Source organism: Artemia franciscana, chromosome 5, assembly GCF_032884065.1.
Source record: "Artemia franciscana chromosome 5, ASM3288406v1, whole genome shotgun sequence".
Classification (NCBI taxonomy): domain Eukaryota; kingdom Metazoa; phylum Arthropoda; class Branchiopoda; order Anostraca; family Artemiidae; genus Artemia; species Artemia franciscana.
In genome coordinates, this window is record NC_088867.1 from 49,969,512 (window position 1) to 49,991,280 (window position 21,769).

At 35.4% G+C, this 21,769-nt stretch overlaps 1 protein-coding gene across 1 annotated transcript in view; it reads right to left on the reverse strand.

Moving 5' to 3' along the window:
• LOC136027545 (DNA polymerase alpha catalytic subunit-like) overlaps positions 1-21,769 on the reverse strand; it is a 76,121-nt gene that overhangs the window by 39,924 nt on the left and 14,428 nt on the right. The window contains exons 5-9 of the mRNA XM_065704898.1: positions 19,420-19,489; positions 17,269-17,442; positions 13,011-13,135; positions 7,363-7,516; positions 4,332-4,490 (exon numbers count right to left, since the gene is read on the reverse strand). Coding sequence (XP_065560970.1) covers positions 4,332-4,490; positions 7,363-7,516; positions 13,011-13,135; positions 17,269-17,442; positions 19,420-19,489 — 682 coding nt within the window. The remainder of the gene's footprint in view (positions 1-4,331; positions 4,491-7,362; positions 7,517-13,010; positions 13,136-17,268; positions 17,443-19,419; positions 19,490-21,769) is intronic.

Sequence of the window (21,769 nt, forward strand, 5' to 3'; positions counted from 1 at the left end):
TACGTGGTATACCTCTGAGGTATTTTCAGCCATTTGGAGTTGGATCAAAGTGGAATATAAGTCGGGCAGGTGTTTCAGTGGGTAAGCGCAGTAAATGACTGTACCAACGCAGCGAGCGGGACTCATACTGTTCGGACAGGGGTGATGATTTAAAGGACAAGAGAAAACCCGTGATCCTGTCAAGCCACCTAACGAGTTCGATTTTGCGGAGGTACTTTGTCTGGACAGCATCCATCTTCGTCATCTGCGATTGAGTCAAAGCCCAAGTCTTTGACGAGTACAACACAGCACTTGCTACCAAGGCAGAGTAGATACGAGCTTTCGTGAGACGGCTGACCTGGTGTTTGTGGAATATTGGTCTCAGTAGGCGGCCGAAAATGGCGTTCGCCTTTGCCACCCTTGCTGATATCTCTGCATCTAGATTTTCGTTTGAGCAGACAAATCATTCAAAGTAGGTGAACTGCTTGACTATCTCAACATCTTGGCCACATGCCTCTATAGTTGTCAGGGGGCTACATGTTGTCTTATCAACAAGCAATATTTTGGTTTTGGTCCAGTTTACATTTAAACCAAGTTTTTCTGCAGCAGATGCTAGCGTCTCCAAGGCAGTTTTGATGTCATTTTCACATAGCAAAGGAATATCGTCAGCGAAGTTAATATCTTACAGAACTCCTCCAGCAAAATTGATGCCAAACAGATGCGCCAGCATGTTTAATTGAGAACATGGTCCATGGCACAGTTAAAGAGATCGGGAGCAGCAGCACAGTCTTGTCAAACACCGTTTCTAATTTGAAAATTAAATGAGAGCAGGTCATTTACAAAGACAGCACTTTCGGTCTTGTTATATATTTTTTTTGAACAGAATTGAATTTTTTTTAGGTAAACCAGCAGATTAAAGGATCAGCCACAGTGACTGTATGTCAACAGCGTCGAAAGCAGATCGAGAATCAACGAGGGCAATGTATGTCTTCCTTTTATATTCTAGAATTTACTCTATTAGCTGTCTAATTGCATGGATTTGCTCAGTAGTGGATCTACCCAGCATGAACCCAGTTTGTTGGTGACGATAAAGAGGATGGAGGTACTTTATTGCCCGCTTGAAGGAAAGCATGGCGAAAAATTTGCCGGGTACTGAGTGCAAGTTATTCCACGATAATTATTACATTCTATTTTACTTCCTTTCCTCTTGTAGACTGGTACAAGTAAGCCTGTCTTCCAGCCTGATGACATCATGTCAGGCCACATTCTCCCGGCGCTTTGTTGTTCTTCAGCTTTCATACTGCATGTTTAATTTCTTCTGCTGTAAATTTAGTGCCACCGGGGGCAGGTCTAGCATTGTCAGCAGCAGCAGTAATCTGGTCGGCAATTTGGTCGGGTGGGTCTGTGTTTAGTAACTACTGTGATTGGGCACTGTGATTGGTCGTAAATATTCTCACCATTGGGCTTACGGAGATATGATGTAGTTCGAACGTATTGACCTGAGAGCTCACAAGGATCTTATATGTGGCTCCAATGTTGTTTTTTTTCGGCTGTCTTTTGGAGCTCATGTCTTAGGGTCTTCGTGCAGCATGATGTTACGCTCTTTATTGAATTGCCTATTACGCTGTCATGTCCCCGCGAAGGCGGCCAATTTGCATCGGAGCTAACTCCGGACGAGCACCACTACCTCAATTTAATTAAATACTAAAAATTTTGTATCAGATAGAAAAAGTACTAAACACGCATTAGTTAATGAATACTTAAATGGCGCAATAAAATTTCTGAGCTTCTTACTTAAAATAAGAGTTTTCAAGCATTGAATATTAATGAATAAATACTAAAACAGTCGCAGTAACTACTAAAAAACATGCATTGAATCCTAAATATTTCAATACTTGTAAAATTTCGCTGAAGTTTAATTCCAGGTTTGACCCCCCCCCCAAATTTTTTGGCCCGACTTTGAAAAAGTTAAAGAACTTCATATAAACAACATTTTCGCGGTGTCTGTAAGTTTTTTTGTAACCCCTTCCCCCGAAAAAACACTCCCCCACCCCTCGAACAAACAGCACCCCTCTCCCAAACAAAAATCGTTGATACAGCCTCGGCTCTATCCATATACCTTATTAAATTTTTGAAATTTGGTGTATATGGTTTTTAGATATAAAATACGTTGAATATTAGTTGGAAATCCTAAAAAAGGGGCAATTTCCCTATTTTTGAAGCAAGTTTAGATCTCTCTCTAAGAAAAAGCCTGACTAATATCATAAAACATGTTCGGTGAATGGATAGATCTGAGACTAATGAATCTGATAATAAAAGTACCTAGTCCTTTTTGCGCAAGTTACAGCTGCAAGTTTGTCGCTTATTTACTTGTTTCAAGGGGAGCATATACCGTAGTACATACGAGATTAGTTAAATTTAATTTTGAAAATTTCAAAATTGCTATCACTTGATGAAAGATAAGAAGATAAAGCAGCCTAATGATGACTGAAAACAAATGACAATTGAGGCTGTGATTCCCGGATAATCAAAGTAAAAACAGAAATATATTTTTAAAGCAGATAAGAACAATTTTTGCATCTAGCTTGAAAGTTCTGATGTTTATAAATTCAATCTGTCGACTGGTTGTCACTTGCCTTGCAACAGTTGGACTTTTAGCTTTAGTATTCTGTCATTATGTCCCTAGGACGGACACAAGTATCTAGTCTATTGATAACAAGCCAACACTGAGTCTCTAGGCAATACTAGTGGCACATTAGAACATCTAGTACATTAGTTCTTCAAACTAACAAGAATATAATCTTGTTAATTCGAATTACCAGCAAATTTACCTATGGATCAAGGAAATCCAAGATAATTATTTCAGCCTAGCTATGGTTTTCAACTTAACGAGTTCTACCTTTAACCTACTTCTACTAACAACTGATTGATTGCATGGTTTTCACATCCTGATAGCAATTCCGACGACGCTTTCTGACAACCAAGCTGTGTCATATTCAATTCTTTTACTACAGCTTTCAAGAAGTGAGAGTTACCACCGGATTCTTAGAAGTGCAACTAGTAAGGCCTGTTCAAGATATATGTGAAGTAATCACCTCTTGTTTAGGTTTCTCCGATCTCTTACATAATAATTTATAGCCTATTACACTTCCTGAGGCGGATATTTTTTAAGCTATGAGGTACTTTTTTATCACTTGGCTAAGATTCGAACGTACAAACCCTTTGCTTGAAAATAAAATGTTCTGGATTTGTAAGTGGTTGATTGACTCAAATCAATGGCGTCAATTTGGTGAAACTATGCTCCCCTGGACTTAAAAAATATATATATTTTGGGAGAGGGGGTGGTCATTGAAAATGCCTTTTTTGGTATTTTTTATTGAAAAACTAAAAAAAAAAAACGACAAAACTGCCCCCCCCCCTGGATTGTAAAATAAATGACTAATATAAAGAAAATTCTCAATAGATTCTTGTTTACTTCTTTTGTTAACCAATGTTCTTTTCCCTTCTTTTACATGAAAATTTTATTCTGATGTCAGGTGTCACACACCCTACGGTAGCACTTTGGATTGAAGTTCGTCTTGACAATGCTCAGATCGAGGATTGATTCGCACAACCGCAAGGTTAGGCGACAAGGTTGCTACCTGTTCATGCAAAAACGACCCAGGAAACATCAATTTGGCGCCGTCTGCACGATCGACAATTCTAAAGGATATCTTAATTATATATATTTATGATATGTATGATGACGTATTTATTATGATACTATGCGATGTTAAGCATGTTATATAATATTTATGTATTATATTAGGTTCAGAAAAATCTGAGCCAAAAATTAGAGCTTTAGTACTTGTGCGTTTTCACCTATCCTTCAACTGCTTCATCTTTTGATTGAAGCTATATAAAATATTATCGAAGTTCTATCCTGTCGGTTCAATAAATAAATACTATAATTATATTATAATTATATTATATTATATAAAAATATTATAATAATAAAATAATATTATAATTATAATAAATAAAAATTTAAGGAAAATCTTAACCAAGAATTAGAGCTTTAGTACTCATGCGCTTTCAGCTACTCTTCAACTGCTTTATCTTTTGATTGAAGCTATATAATATATCATCGAAGTCCTATCCTATCAGTTCATGAACGAAATCAATAAAGTAAGTGAAAAAAAAATGGCGGTTTTCATCAAAGAGAAGTGACGATCAATTATTATAATTTATGCTAGGATTGCCGAATACTCAATTCTATGACTTAAGCTATGATGATTGAATACTTAATACTATGAACTAACAATGATGACCAAAAACAGGCTTAGTGTTTATCTTGTTATTCATGAAATTACCTTTTCTCTAGGAAGGGCATATATTCTTCTTTGTATTCCTTTTACTTGAAGGCAGGAAGAAATACACTGGTCTTGTTTCCAAACTTTTCCAAATAAAAACACAGTGCCGGGTTGATTATATTGATCTTCATATGCATCAAGCCAAAACATCCTAAAAATCTAGAATTTTTTTTTTTTTACAATATTTTATAAACACTACTTGTCGTTACCTCTTAGTCGTCCACAACAATAAAATTATTGTACTATTATTAGCATATGAAAAGTAAAGGGATTGAAACAGAAAAGGCAGAACCACGGGTGCAGCGGGGGTAGTAACGCATACCTTTCCTCTAAAAACACTAAAAGCGGTTACTTCATCCATGGTTTTCAATTTTTTTTTTAAGATTAATTTTTATTACGGATAAACTTGTCACAAAAGTAGTTACTTTGGAAACTGGAAGAATGAAGTCAGAGCATATCCATACAGCCCCGTATTTATTTTTATTCACGAAGTTTATAAGGGTTATAAAATTGCAAGATCTAACGTTCGGTGGCATCTGAATACATTTCGGATGCCCTTCTGATTCGAAGAGGTATACTTCAGACAGAAAATTTTCCAGATTTAATGCTCGTAAGTGGCATCAAAATACCTCTACAGATATTCTTTTCAATTCAAGAGGTATACCCTTCATTTAGAAAAATTTTCAAGATTTGAAATTCATAGTTGATATCTGAATACGACTTGAAATACCCTTTACATACCCTGTAGCCCAAATCCCAGATTCTTGGCATCATCAATTACTTGATGATGAGCCATAGCAGACATTCTAGAAAAATAAATACAAACCTACTTAGTTTTGATACAGTCCCCATACAGTGGTAAAATAAACCCCCTGGGGGAAAGATTAAACTTTTTAAACCTACTTTTTAAAAAAGCCTTTCGGGACTTTCCCTATGGATGAGACAAATGATAATTTTCCTTTGTTCATAAACGTATCTATCAGCATGAAAGAAAACCAAATTAATTACTTTTAAATCAATTGGAAGCACGGAATTTAATCAACACTAAAATGCCCAGTGTCAACAACTCATGATTTTAAGTTCGTATTTTATACCTAGTGCACAGAAAAATACTTTTAAAAGCATTCTGTCTTCTTCTTTTCCTTTTTTTTAATAAAATGCACCTTTTCGGAAGGAAATCCGTGCTCCTTACTTGTGCAAGAAGTACTTTCTACAGAAATGTGCTTCTTGCCCAATTTTCGCTGCTTAAACACAGAGAAATCACAAGAAAAGCTTACAAATAAAATTATGCAACGGGTGATGGGAAACCTGAAATGACGAATACAATATCCTTAGAATAATAAACAACTAATAAGGAGTAAAATAACAAACAGTTTTACAATGCATTTACAATATCTGTCTTAAATTCATGCGTAGAAATATAATAGGCCCATAGATATTGAACTAAACAAAATTTAAACTACATAACATATGACATAAGAGAACATTCTTTATAAAAGATATTATTTGTTTGTAAAAAAAAAGGAAATGGTTTTTTAACCATTTATTTTTTTAATTTACCTGGTTTGAAGATTACCTTTTTAAAAAATTAAAAAATAAAAATAAATTCAATTATTTTTTAACAAAAAAAATATATATATATATTATCAGTACGCCTAACAACTTCGTCTGCAGATTTTATCCACACACACATTCATAAAAACGTTGATATAACAAAGACAAGCACAAATTTGGTTTTTCAATTGATTACAGATAGAAGATTAGGAGTCAAATCACCGGTCGATTTCATCCACAAATTTTACATATTCTGATAGCAAATCAAGACATATAGCCACATGACAGAGATTGATCTTCTTCTTCTTCTTTTTGTTTGGATCACCGGGCTCAAATTCTGAGCCCTGCAGTAGTTTCCTGCAGTTTGGTTCGAAATCTGGTTGAGTTCAAATTACTTATAAATGTAAAAAAAAAGTAAATCTAGGAAAGGCAATCACTTTTCCTTTATAGAAAAATTTACCAACATTAATGATTGCCCTTAAAAAAAAATAATAAAAATTACTTGTTATTTAACAAAAAATTACCAATGACTTCAAAAAAGTACACCAAATGACTTCATCTGCAGATTTTATCCAATCACAGTTGCAATATATTCACAACAACATTGATTCAGCAAAGATAAACACAAATTTTGGTTTCTAGTTAATTGCAGATAGTCAAAGAGCAGGTGTAAAAATCATAGGACGATTTATCCCAAAATTTTATCAATTACAAATCAAGGCATATACCCACTGACAAAGAACTGTTCTTCTTCTTCTTGTTTAGATTGGTATGGAGACACTTTTGCAAATCTAATCACCAGACTTAAATCCCGAGCCTATAGATCATCGAAACGATATCTATCGTCCTTTGTTTCAGTACTTTATAAAACACTAAGATTAGGAACTTCTTGAAAATGCTGTGTAAAATTTTGACTATTCATTTTTGTACAATTCAATTTGTTTTGAGTTATTTGCTTGTCGTGTGACGACCGCTGCTAGCTGTTATTATGTAAGGGTATTTATTATTATTATAAAGGTATTTATTATTATGTAAGGGTATTTATTATTATTATCCCAAATCGCCACTAAAGGACCAAAAAAAATTGTAGTAGCAAATATTTTTCTAGTTTTTTGAGTTTTGACGCTCGAGGGAGGGCGTTATGAGGTAATTTTTTCCATTAACCGTTTTTTACGAAGTTTTTTGATTATAGATTTTCCTGTACCAGTGTTTTGCTTAATCCTGAACAAAATTAAAAATTAGTAGACCTTTTCATGATATGGCTTTATTTCAGCTTCAAATTAGTTTTTTTTATACACATTTTCATATTAAATAAACCCCTTAGAAAAGGACGTGTTAGTTGATTTTCAGGGTTACAAGAGCCATGAAGAAAAGGATTATATAAGACCATTTATTTGAAAAAAAAAGTATTGAAACATGGTCCTGAATCATATATCACAGTAAAAAAAAAAGGTGCGAAGGTACTATGCCCACAAACCTTTTCTCCATTTTCATTAAGAACTAATGGTAAATCCCCAGCTTCCCCTATAGCTCCTTGCATTTCAGGCGGAGGTCCCTTTGGTTCTTCTGTAATTTCTTTCTTAATATTAGAAAAGAAACTTTCATCCATGTCTTCGTCCCAGTTGATATCCCTAAAAAAAATAAAAATTATGAAAAGATCATAAAAGGAAGCATGCAGAATATGAGACAAACCGACGAATAATATCAAGACAAAAATATAGAATTAATAATCAGGGACAGCAGATTAGATGAGAGTTAAAAAGAGAAGTAAAAGAAGGAACAATATAGGTAAGCAGGAATTGATAATATTCTGACGATTGTTAATACTTCTAAGATGCCAGATCACATGTATACATTAGTAAATATTACATACCAGATTAAAAACATCTTATAAAACAAAAAACTGCAACAATACTCATTTTTTGTCTCAATTCGCAATGTTATTTTTATTTTTCAAAAAAGTATTCTTTGTACGTATTGGCAGAAATATCAGTTGCCTTGATCACTCCACATTTATGCATGAATGAAAATTTGTATTGGTCATAAAACACACGGGGGTGTTATAATAGAGTAAATAAGAAACAGAAAAAATACAATGCAAAAAAAAAAATACGTAGAAGAATATACAAGACAAACTAGGTCTCAATCATTGGCCAAAAAAATTTACGAAACTCATCTAGCCTTTCAAAAAACCTTTCACGTCGACTTTCAGCTACATCCAGGGGTTTAACCAAACCGTAAGTGGCGATCAGCTGCCTGTTCCTAGACCATAGGGGAATTCCCAAGAGAAACTTCCCATACCTGAAATTTCTTGACCTTCCACTTTTTTGTCATATGGATTGAAACTCTGCGTGACTCAATCTTCTACGTTACACCTCTACAATAGGATTCCTTCATTCTTTAATGCATTGTATACACATATTTAAACACATTGCTAGATTTTTCATTAGTAGGGAAAGAGAAATATTGTCATCTAAAATTGCTGAAAACAAAGCTCCTGATAGAACTCGTGACCATGAACACGTAAATATACCCAAGAAAGGGGAAAGAGCAGTGACATGCGGGCGAGCAAATAAGTTGTAGACTCTGGGTAGTATACGCCAGTTGTATCACACTTTACAGCAAACAAGAAGTCTAAATGCTTTTCGAAAATTTTCACCAGGATGCGCAAGTATCTCATCTGTGGCGAAGCCCATTTTGATCAGGATGAGCGTGATTATGACCATCTCCCCCTATCCCTCACTGTTACCCTTAATGCTAGTGCTGAAGAGAACCTACGTCCTAATCCTAGAAAGTGGATTTCTAAAAGAGAATGGAACAAAGCCGACTGGCCTCTTTATTTTTCTACGCTTGTTAGCCTTCTATTTACGATTAAAGTCCCTTTTAATCTGTTATGTACAAGCGTTGGGTCCCCACAAGCCAGAATTCAGCTTAATATTTATTATAGCCACATTGCATCGTGCTTAAAGAGGTCTGAAGAGGTAGCTGTTCTCCTATGTCATTTTCGAGCCCAGACAAGAAGTTCAATTTGGAAGAATGACCCAGAGCTCAAAACTATAAAAATCGGGCTAAATTGTGGCTAAAAATTTGAATAGTTTCCGGCCGCCCCCTATGGGGTAATGTTTTCGATATTAAACAAAGAACAAAGCTTGATTTTAAACACTATCTTCGAAGAGTTAGGTATAATGGTGCCGAATTTCCTAAGACTCCTAGCCAGTGGAAAAAAGTGATTAATGTCGCGTAGTTCGATAGATCGCCTACGGCCGACCGAATCCCTAATGTATCATGGATCAATCATAATAGTAAGATTTTCGATACAGTGATATACGCGGTTCATTCTCGTTTTGCCAGCCTCTGTTCTAATCTGTTGCCTAAGAAGATCTCCCAAGGTCATGTACCTCCCGTTTGGGTTGACCGTGTCGAAAGAAGTGTAGAGAGACTTAAATCGAAATCTTATGATATAGACCGCATCAGTGCTTTTCACGTCAATACCGAATCGGAGGAATTAGTTTATCACTTGCAGTTACTTTTTCAGATGTGTTTATGCTCTTCTTTAGTCCCTGATTCTTTTTTAGTTGGTAACATTACGTCAATTTTGAAACGTGGTAAGGATCCAACTAGTTGCGCTTCGTACAGGCCTATTACGGTTGCTTGTACTTTAAGTAAAGTATTTGAATATGTTTTGCTCCCTGATCTCCTATGTAATGTAGATTATATGTCTAATCAGTTTGGCTTCAAGCCGTATATAGGATGCCAACATGCTCATCGTGCTATAGTTTCGCTATTACTTGAAGCGCATAAAAATGGTTTTGAGGTTCATTTTTGTGCACTCGATGTTTCAAAAGCTTTTGATTCAATATGCCATAGCCAACTTTGGTATTCTTTAATCCAACTTGGTGCAAATGTGTCTATTATATCAACTCTTCGTTTTTGGTATGCTAATTCATATGTTCGACTCAAGTCAGGTGACACCTACGTTGGTAATATCCCCATCCGTTCTGGTCTTAGGCAAGGAGGAGTCTTATCCCCTTATCTTTTTAATGATTGTCTTTATTCTGTTTTGCCACGTATTAATCCATCATGTTTTTTAGGCCTAACTAATCTTTCGTATATTGCATATGCAGATGATTTACTTTTCATCAGCCGCACTAAATCTAGCCTAATTAAGTCGACCCAGCTTGTTTCTAAGTCTTTTGAGGAAATTGGCCTCAAACTTAATACTGAAAAATGTGAATATTTAGTTTTTAATGTTAAGCATCAAAAGTGATCTTGATTGTGGTTATTTTTCAGTTAAGCTCGTTTCTTCGATTCGGTGGCTTGGTATTAGTATTTGTTCATCTTTATCGGCTATTCGATCTTGTGGGCTTAATTATATTAAAAGTAAACTTAAAATTGGGTACGCGAAAATTGTCCCGAACCAAAGCAGATTTTCACGAAAGGCTTTATCCAGATTTTATTCTACATACTGCGATCACTCTACATTGTTTCTTTCCGGTTTGCGCCCATTTTTTAATAGTCACGATTTGCAAAGTATAAGAGTTCTGTATTTTCGTTACTGCAAATATTTATTGTATCTGTCGCGTTCTTATAGAAATCGGAAGATTATTAGAAAGTTTTGTGCCACTGATATTATTTTTGTTTATAAAAAACTTTATGCTAGATTAGGTGCTGAGACCTGTCAACGCTTGGGTCCTTACCCCCCTTTGATTAGACTGTATTGATTGTATTGTCTGTGTTATTTTGTTCTTCTTTCTTTAGCGTATTTACTCTTCTTAAATTGTCAAAACAAGCGGGTAACAAATAAATTATTAATTATTATTATATTACGAGTCAGTTCATTTGAGCTAGTTCCGAATCTATTTCAAGTCTGTTCATCTGAGCTATTAAAATGATGAAATGTTTTGTATTTGAAGTAAAGCGATAGTTTTGCATATTCTTTAAATATAGGAAATTATCGGTCCATTTAAGCTCGTTTTAAATACATTTCGAGTCAGTTAATTTGAGCTACTAAAATCATATATTGTTTTGTATTTTAAGTAAAGCGCTAATTTTGCATTATCTGAAAGCTACAGCCTGATCATATTTGTTACTACTTACTTACTTGTACTTGTTGCGGAACCAGACAAGGACGCCTCACCCGGCATCTAGAAGACTACGTATGGTTGACTCCCATTTGTCGCAATCTTGTGCCAGCTCTTCATCAAACCAGAGCCAGCAGCCCTCCCACTTTCTGTCAATCCTTCCAAATCCACCAATCCAAATCGAGGTCGTTTTTGGCAGTTGTCCACCAATTTTTCGATTGACCGCCAGGTCACCTGAATCAATCTGGCAAGGGGGCAGCTAGAAGCACTTACTTTACGATGCGGTCATGGGGACTTCTAAGGACATGGCCAAGCCAATGCATTCTTCTCTGTTTGATAATCGTGGCGGCAGGTTCGATGTTATAGCAGCGGTGGCGTACATCAATATTTGAAATTTTGTATCGAAGTTCGGAGTATCGAAGTCTCAGGATTTTTTTGTAGACAGCGGTGGTCAAAGACTTCCAAATCACGGAGATGAAGCTCCTTCAGTGGCCAAGTTTCGACTGCATAGAAGAGAACAGATCTAACAGTCGCGGAGTAACGTATTTGTTACTCCAGAACATCTAGTCATATTTGAATGTCTGGAACATATAAAAAAAAAATTCGCATGCTGACCAGTGGTTTGCTACCGCTCTTCAGATTCAATGTCTTCGGCCGCGAGTGTAGTGCGTGGTCGGGGGCAAATCATCTGACATTTCCTTTTTTTCCCCAGATTTCTCCAGGTACCATATAGAGCTGGTTCGACTCTGGCTGAGCTTACAGATTCATGCCATTGACCCCTGTTCCAAACCAAATAACCAGCAAAAGCAGGACTCGAATCCCTGACCTCAGGATCTCAAGTCTAGAGCGCTAACCACTCGACTAGGACGGTTCGAACATACATCTTTTGGGTATGTTAAAGGCCAGGCCAATCAAATTGGCGTCCTATTCTGTGTCTAGTTCACAGAATTTTCCAAAAAGAACAAGAAAATCATGAGAATCCTTTATATTCTTTGGTAGAATTCAGACAAGTCATTGGAATAAGTCTGCTTGACTTGGCGAAGCCTCTTTCAAAACTTGACTAAGAAACAATACGGGAGATGCCATTTCAGTCTCCGTTGAGGGAGGGGTTGGGGGCATACCCAATACTTTTACAATGGATTGAATGTAGCAAAACACATTTCAAAAAATGGTAATTTATACACCATATTCGGGATCTTTTTTTCTCTCGATGTTTAGGAAGTTTTATAAACTTCCTAATAACTCCGACAAACTATAAACTCCGACAAACTATGTCCAAAATAGCACATGTCTGAACTCTTAAACGGCCTAAGCACGGCAAAGAGCTAATCTGAATGGTATCTCATATCCAACAATAAGGTCTTTTCTGGTGACGTTGTTGATTAGTAACACGTTGTGTCAAGAATTGGTGATCAAAAATCGTGTTAAGGCGACCAAAAAGATTTTATTAGCCAATAGTTTCGATGAAAACGACCCTCAATCGATATTGCTGTTCGTCAAACTTGTTGCAAGCGGGGAATTTCAAAGATGAATGTCATGGGTAAAAGTTGCTCTTGTTCTTACAATTTCGGAATAAGAAAAACAGCTACTTTGCCATAAAGGTTGTTATACTTATTATCAGCTTGATCTCTTTCGTTAAATAAGGCATGAGAAGGTAATTTCTTTTGAATCCCCCCCCCCAAATAGGGAACTGAAGAAATTTACCCGATTTTACTTGAAACTTTCCGAATTTGATCAAATAGTAAAAAGATGTATAAACACTAAAAATTACAGGAGTAAATACGAGTTCAATTGAAAAAAGTAAAACAATATTCAATTGATTTTGAAAATATTGCCGTTTATTTCCGAAAACAAGGAAATTATTGTTGATCCATAACTGTCAATAACCAAATCAGTTCATGCGATTGTTGATCAATAATTTGCATACTTTGTTTATCAGAAAGGGCCTATAGTGTTTAACTTCTACATTTGCCTTTGAAATAAAAAATCATTCCTGTAAGACTATTTATCTAAGTTAAGCAAATTATTGAAAGAAAATAGTTACGTGAAATCATCTTGAGGGGCTGACACTTCATCCTCTTCTGCTTTGAGTTCATCTTTTCTAGAGCCTGTAACTTGTGCTTGTAATGCATCTGTGTTAATCGCTAAAGCAGCTTCAGAAAAATCTACCTATAAGAAAATAAAATACAGGATAATGATGGCATGTTTTCCATTCAGAGAGCTACTAAAGGAATCAGAATCTTTGTAACAAAACACACACATAATGGAATCGTTGGAGTTCAGACAATCGCTCCTAAAACGTTCCTGGGAGGACTGACTCCCCCATGCAATTATCAGGTCTATTTAGGATTATTTCTAAGATATGCGAAGAGATTCAAAGAAATTAAAGCAAAAGTTGAAAAGATTAAAATCTCTTTGTGTAAAAACAAAATCTTAGTTTTTAGCAACAGAAAAACATTTCAATTTTTAAGTCATAAATTTTTTCTATTGTATTTTTTTTTCTTTTTTTCCATTTTGAGTAAAAAAAAAACTCAAAAACAATAAAGATGTTCGATTTTTTTCATCACCAGCCTAGAAAGTAGAAACTCTCCTCAGATTTTTGGCTTCTTAATTAATGTGTTCCTAGGCAAGCTCCTCATGTATGTTTGGCTCCTTGAAACTCTTCTTGGTTAATTCATGAGAAGAATAGCAGAGACCCCAAACTTCTCCCTTTTCTTAGCCTCTTTATTAGTAGATATAAAACATTAAGCAAAGACCACACTTTTCTCTCCTTCTGAACCAATAGCCGTTCCGACCCTGTAACCGGGTACTTCAATAATAAGACGAATAAGAAAAACGGGAGGGCGATCCAATTTAGCGTTGACCTGTCTCATTGTGGAGGGGTTAACGCCATGTTGACGTTATTACCCGAAATTGGAGAATTACCCAAGCTGCCCTTACAATTCAGTGTTCAGCGATTTGATTGTCAATGAAAATCGTGTTTTGGCCAATCCTTATCTGTTCTTTTTCGCATTGAAAAAATTATAGGTAAATTACCGCATTGAAGTGAACCTAGTCAATCACCTAGTCATTTTAAGTACACATTTCCCAAAATAGTTGATATTAACTTAAATTCTCATTATTACGAATTATCAACCATCCGACATTAAATTTTCTTATAATGAATACATAGTGATATACATAATTGAGGATGTATGAATAATGATATGAATCACACAATTATCTTGCATTTATCCATTTTTATTAATCAGTGACCTTGAATGAATCATCAACTATCTAATTTCAATTAGTTATTTTGTCAATTGATTATTACACTGTAAGTTGAAGCGAATGCAGAAACATTATAGAAGCTGGAGAACTTTCAAAACATAATATTTCATTTCGTAGCAACTCTGCCTTGGATCGCTAGTACCGGAATTATTTATTCTGGTTATTTCGGAATTATTATCTGGCTATATTATATCCGGTTATACCGGAATTATTTCGTGCCCTTTTCTAGATGATTGTATAATCTTCTTGGTCTTTCAGAAGAACCACGCTTTATACGGATATTACGTGGGGATTTGTTCAACCATTAGCTCCACGGGCTCACGGCGGCTGAGTTTGCAGAGTCACTGTTGTTGTATAATTTCGGAATTATTATCTGGCTATATTATATCCGGTTATACCGGAATTATTTCGTGCCCTTTTCTAGATCATTGTATAATCTTCTTGGTCTTTCAGAAGAACCACGCTTTATACAGATATTACGTGGGGATTTGTTCAACCATTAGCTCCACGGGCTCACGGCGGCTGAGTTTGCAGAGTCACTGTTGTTGTATAATTTCGGAATTATTATCTGGCTATATTATATCCGGTTATACCGGAATTATTTCGTGCCCTTTTCTAGATCATTGTATAATCTTCTTGGTCTTTCAGAAGAACCACGCTTTATACGGATATTACGTGGGGATTTGTTCAACCATTAGCTCCACGGGCTCACGGCGGCTGAGTTTGCAGAGTCACTGTTGTATAACGACATGTTTTATAATACTACATATGTTTAGCCACTGAACTATGAATCTTCGCGTAAATAAACCTTTCTCTCTCTTTCTGCTGAATCTATCGCTATACCGAATTACCTGAGCTAACACAGCAGCAGGTCTCCGCTGGACTTCAAAAAGCACAATCGTTTTTTCTTCAGCAAATAATACGTTCTTTCAATTCTTGATCAATAGAATTATATTCTTTGACACTATCGTTTCGATTTATCTAAGAAAACGGTTTAGAACGGGGGATAGAAACGGAGCGGGGAAAAGAGAAATGTAAAAGTGGAAAGAAACCTTAGATAGTTTACTTTTCCTCTACATACAAATTAGATTTTTTTTCAAGAAATGCAATGGTCCTGAAACTGAAGTTACTGTATTGGGTCTGAAGTGATAATTAAGTTATTAGCAATTGTTTTTTCTTGTTTTAACAGGAGAGAAGGACATGTCAAGGAGGGACAAAAGGGAAATGGATATTTATAGAAGTTTGGCACAAGATTTGGATAGAAATCGGAACATACGATAACGCTGAAATATCTAAAGAAGACGGCAAGGTAATCTCGGTAGAAGAAGTCAAAGTGCCTATTTGATTGGTGGATGGATGGATAGAATTCAATAATCGGTAGTAAATTCGTTGATCCGAGAACCCCACGAACTATCAGATTATAAGATCATAAAGCAAAAAAATAAAAAAATCGCAATCCAATCACAAATTGAAAAAAAACTTTATTTATGTGGGGTATAGTACATGAGTTTTATATCAGCTAGGCAAGGTATAAGCGATGTAGCCAGGGGGTCTGAGGGCAGGAGGGGACCCCCGCCCTTTATAAACCCTCTGATGAATTTCCCGGCGCTAGTAATACAACACCCAGCTTGGAAAATAGAGCTATCCGAAATTAAAAGCACATATATTCGCTTTCCAATATTCTAGGAAACTCATACTCATATTTATGGCGTATCTCGACACTCGGTGATCTTGGACATAAGAGTCATTAGAAAAATGAATTCGGAGTTCCCAATATTCGAGCTATGTTTCTTATTATTACAGTCATCACATTGAACTTTCCCTTTAGAACCTCAAACAAATTTATCAGATACACACTTCAGTCGTGTTTTATTTAATCAAAGTTGTACCATTCATTTATGACCCATTTGACTTACCTCATTAGTTCAAACATAGCGAAGTTAATAAGTTCAAATGGAGTTCCCATTTATCCAAGCGCTGTTACCTAAAGAGGGCCATGTACATATATAGATATTCCCCAATTAATGATCTAATCCCTGAGACGTTCGCTTCACTGTGTGTACGGCCCTGGATGGACACTATGACAAAAAAGCACGTTGTCACGATAGCAACTATAGTTGTGTTATCAGGCACCGGGCTTGAAGCGTATTTTGAGCGGGTTCGACAAAAATCGTTTTCACAGTCATCGTGTTCAACCCAGCAAAACTATGAAGCGTTTTCATCTTACGGGTTCCAAGCGTGTTGGACACGGATTTCTCAAATCTGTAACGCGCCAGAATAGCATGGTAGAACATGGGTTCTGAGAAGACATTTACCCGTGTTTAACAAGGCACTCAAAACTACAATCTGCACACCCCGTGTCGAACTCCATGTTGGATGTGGGTGGTCTGAAAACGAGGCTTATAATAATTGGAAATGATGATTACGCAATCGAGTCGCACTGCTCTGTTATTATTATAGCGTTTCCGTTAGAAGACAGCACAGACTACGATATTATCCGTATTTTGTCTACCGCCCTCTATCAGGAAAAAATATTACTCAGCACTCCCCGAAAATTAATTTTTTAAATTATAATTGCAATTAAAGAAAGATATATGCATTAATATTTCTACATTTTCTGTAAAATATAGTAAAGAAAAGTGTGAACTAGAAACACTGATGTATGAAAGTAAAAAACAATTCATTGAACCTCAAAATAGAAAGGCAATACGAAAAGATTTTGGAAATCCGAAATCCTCTTATTAAGAACGATAAACATTGGATACTGCTACCAATTTAGTAATCGTCGGCTCAATTTGCGTCGTCGGCTCAATTTGCGTCAGCTGTATTCTTAAGTCACCATAATTCTTTATTTTTAATGCACTATTCGCAATCATTATAAAACATCCATGGCCATTACTGGCCCCACGAATCACTCCATGTATTTTTATCGAGTTTTAATTGCCTTTGAACAGACTTTGAGATTCTTCGGAATTTGAGGATAGCCGCCTGGGCTCCCTATTAATGATGTATTTGAATAATCAGAAACTTACATCATCATCAAACGCACTTTCAACGTTCATAGTATCTTCTTTAACTAACTGGGTCGCTGATGTGTCAACTTCTGTACAATTTGTAACATCAATACCTGAATCCATTCGAGATAACTCAGAATCAACACTAGCTTCAGAAGCTTCTGTCCCAAATTTTGGTCTATGCCCGTTCCTCTAAAAGGGAAAAAAGATTCACCATCACATATTAAATACTAAGACTTTTACGAAACCCCCCCCCCAAAAAAAAAACAACTAAATAACACTCAACAGCAATTAAGAGACAAAAACGAATAAGCTCACAGTTAAGTAGTAAAGTTCAATAGTAAGATCCGGATCCGCTAACATTTCCATTCTTATTAGAAAAAACGCATGTAATGTAAATCCTTTGCTATAGGCCAGACAATTACAATTAGAGTAACATGTAGTATTTAAATAATACATTTAGTATTTTCAAAACCAACTTGTCAATAGTGTCAATTTTAGCTTATTTGCTAAGGGTTACACAAAACCAAAAAGTAACCAAAAAAAATCAGCTAATACATAAATAAAATACACGTATAAAATAATAAAACATAGTTGAAATTAATGCATAAAAATGAATGAGAAAAAAAAAACATTGAAACCTGCTTACCTGCTAGCTATTTACCAAGATTTAAATTACAAGAAAGGGAAAGATGGTGAAGAATAATTTCAATTTAATTAAAAAAATAACTTTTAATTTATTTAATTAAAATAAACATAATTAATGATAAAAAGCATTGTAAAAATTTTCTCAGTAAAAGACCAAAGTACTTTTCCGATGCAAAAAAAAATGCAACCGTCCGGCAAATATTCCCACCGTTTTTTTTCCACCTGGCAACTAAACTGTTATGTCTAAGTCATTCAGACGAATTATACTTTTTTCTTTTGACTCGTTTTTTCTTATTGAGAGTTGGGATTTGGAAAAACAAAATAAAAACATGGGAAGATCCTACCACCATACATTAAGGACTTTTTTTTCTTTTTCTTTTATACAAAGAAAGCTACTATTATCCTTATTATAGGTAAAAATCACATGTGAACTCAGAAAACTGATAAGAGAGGAAACTTAAGGGTTTTAATATGAATTTAAAACTACTAGATGACAGTGAATTGTTACCCAGCAGAACTAGAAACATTTAAAAATTTAATATTGTATGTATTTGTTGTACCTGTCTCGAAGTTAAAGCAATAAAGTAATGTATAGTATGTATAAAATAATGTATAGCAGGACATGGCATAGGATTTTAGTCCCTACAGGCAGTGCTGACCTCCGTTTGGTGACCCTTCAATCAGGAAGTTCAATAGGTGTTTGCGGTCAAGTCATCCCGTGCTTACGTACACTCTTCCTGTTTATCTTCCCCGCACTTCTCAAGATACCCATTTAGAGCTGGGTCGACTCTAGCTAAGCTTACAGATGCATGTCACTGACCCCCCGTTCCTGACCAAATAACCAGCGACACTAGGCCTTGAATCTTTGTCCTCGCGGACAAAGGATTTCTAGTTTAGCATGCTAACCATTCGGCTAGGACGAGGGGATTATAATAAAATAACAAAATAATGAATATCAATAGAAAAATAAGGAATAGGATAAAATAATAAAATAATAATGGAAAAATAACGATGGTATTTTGTTTGATATCTTATTATATTGCCAGCCCCCAAGCTTATATTGCCCTATATGCTGCGCTAGGTGTTAATCACCCACTCACTTGGGTAGTCACCATAATGCAATAGATTTTCGGTGATTTTAATTTAACCAGTCTTTACTGTATATTTTTTTATGAGGTTAAAACTGCAATAAATTACATCTAATTTATTTCCATAAATACATCTAACACATCTATTATAGTGAAGCTCTATGTAATAGATCTCCAATTATATTCCTGAGCATAACCCTCTTTGAACTTTTGAACTGATTGTGCCTTTTTGGCAAAACTGGTTCTTTTTTTTCGGCCCAGTGTAAAACAATGTAAAAAGAACATAAACAGAGCTTAAGTTTTTATTTCTAATTTTATAGTTAGCTCCATGATTCTGCTGAGTAACGTTAAATGGCGTTTTTTGTTTTGTTTTCTTGTTTAGAAATAAACTCGAGTTTCTTCTCCTATCAGTTTCTCACACACTTTGACTCACAGCTACAACAGGAGCAATAGGTTTCGGACGAGACAGCTGCACTGTTGGTCTGTTTCCATTTAGGGAATGCCTGAAAAGCAAATAATATTTGTTATTGTAATGACAATTTAAAAATTTTGAATAATAAAACATTTTCAAATTTTAGAGCTACATCAATATCTTAAGAAAAAAATACAATGCAAACAGACACGAATAACACGACTATAAAATAATGCGAACACCGGGGAGATGACGGGCATACATCGAACACTTTTGAATTCTATCTATATATATAAAAATAAGTTGTATGTTTGTGTGTTTGTCTGCATATTACGTCATTATAACTATATAAGGCTTTGTATATGACGTCATTATAAGTATATGAGGGGGCGATTCAAAGAGAAATTTTAGTATAAATCCTACAATGGCAGAAAAAACAGCCGAGGAACCTGCTCAAAGAGTTAATGCCAAAAGGCTTGCGGCTAATAGAGAAAGTAAGAAAAGAAAGCGTGCTGAGGAATCACAAGAACAACGTGAAAACAGGCTTCCGTTTCAAAGAGAAAATGACGACCGGGACACCGGGACACAGGGAATATAAATGACGACCGGGACACTCAAAGAGAAATTACAGACCGGGACACCCGGACACAAATGACGACCGGGACACAGGGAATATAAATGACGACCGGGACACAGGGACATAACTACATCGGGGACGCCGGGGGAGGCACAGGGGGGATATATAAATGACGATGGGGACACAGGGAATATTCGATTAGCAATCACCATCAACAAAGTTCAAGGGCAATCATTAGAAAAATGGGGTATAGATCTGAATCGGGATTGTTTTTCCCATGGACAAATTATATGTTGCATGTTCAAGAGTCGGTAAACCTGGCAATCTATTTATATGCACAGACATTGGGACAGCGAAGAATGTTGTATATTCGCAAGTTTTGCGTAGTTAAAAACATATATATATCTATCTATATTCACAGGTGGGACACAGGGACACAACTACAATGGCGCGTAACGACTTACGCACGCGGGGGGGGCTTAGAGGGGCACGAAGCGCCACACCAACAGCTAGTATACTATAAAACGCTAAACTAAGAAACCACTATACGTTTGTTCTTGTTGAGGAAGAATGCACCTTATGGACAATTCCCATCAGATGGTTTGAGCCATGGTTTGACAGAAAGATGAAGCTCAACAAATCTACCCATTCGAGATCAAAATCACCTCACACTTTTAATCAAAGGCATATTCAAGTTATTTGTTCGGGTGGAGGGGAGGTATAAGAAAAACTTAAACCGCATCAACAATTTGTTTGTATGCATTTTTGTTATGTTTTTACGAGTGTGTGGTTTGGTGTGTGTGGGGGGGGGGTCGAATCCGGTACACCTTCCTTGGATACGACCTTGCTGTTCTTAACATCATTTTATCAACATTTATATGAAGATAATCCACGACATAGCTATAGTTCACCTCAAATATTAGTCAACTGCATGCCTTGTTCTTCTCATCACATAATTCGGCAGTTATGTTTAATCGAGATTTATACATGCATCTATAGTATTATATGTATTTATATATTTATATTCAAACTTAATTTATCTACATTCAATATTTGTTAAGTTTGATATCAATGTACATGTAATTAGCTTCTAAAGCTATAATTTAATGTAAAATATCAGGTTTTCATGGTTTTAGCCTAAGGGAAAGCTTCAGAAACAATTATCTTAGCCATTTATTTTTCGAGAGATGGAGGAAAAAAACTCATATGAAGGAGAATTGTTGCTTTAAATATAACTCGGTTATTAACAAGTAAAAAAAAACACATATACCCACAATGGTTATTCATTCTACTTTCCTTGTGTACCAAAAGTTCGAACTCTAATGGATTGGTTGATACTAGTAAAGGAAAAATACACAAATGAAAACTCAAAATTAAATGTTACTGAATTTCAGTGCCACTGAACCATAAAAATGTAGGGGGAGGAGGTCAAGGATTTTCTTCCGATTTATTTTTACTGAAAATACAAAAAGAGGTATATTTTAAAATTTAGGGGAAAGAAAATTTTGACTTTTTTTTTAACAAAATGTAAAAAAGATATTTTTTTTTAATCTGGGGACAATTACATCTCTTCCTGCTCCCAACACTAAAACCGTTTTACAAAGCAACAAAACTGTGGCGCTCCCATTAATCTTACACTAACGTGATAAAACTTTTTGCCTATTTTCAATGCATTTAAAAAAGTAAAAAAAAAAAATAATAATGCAGGTCTGAAAAACTCGTAAAAAACATTATGCAAAAACTCATACTTATAAGTATTATTAAAAACGTATTTTAACTTTTATTCCAGCTTCC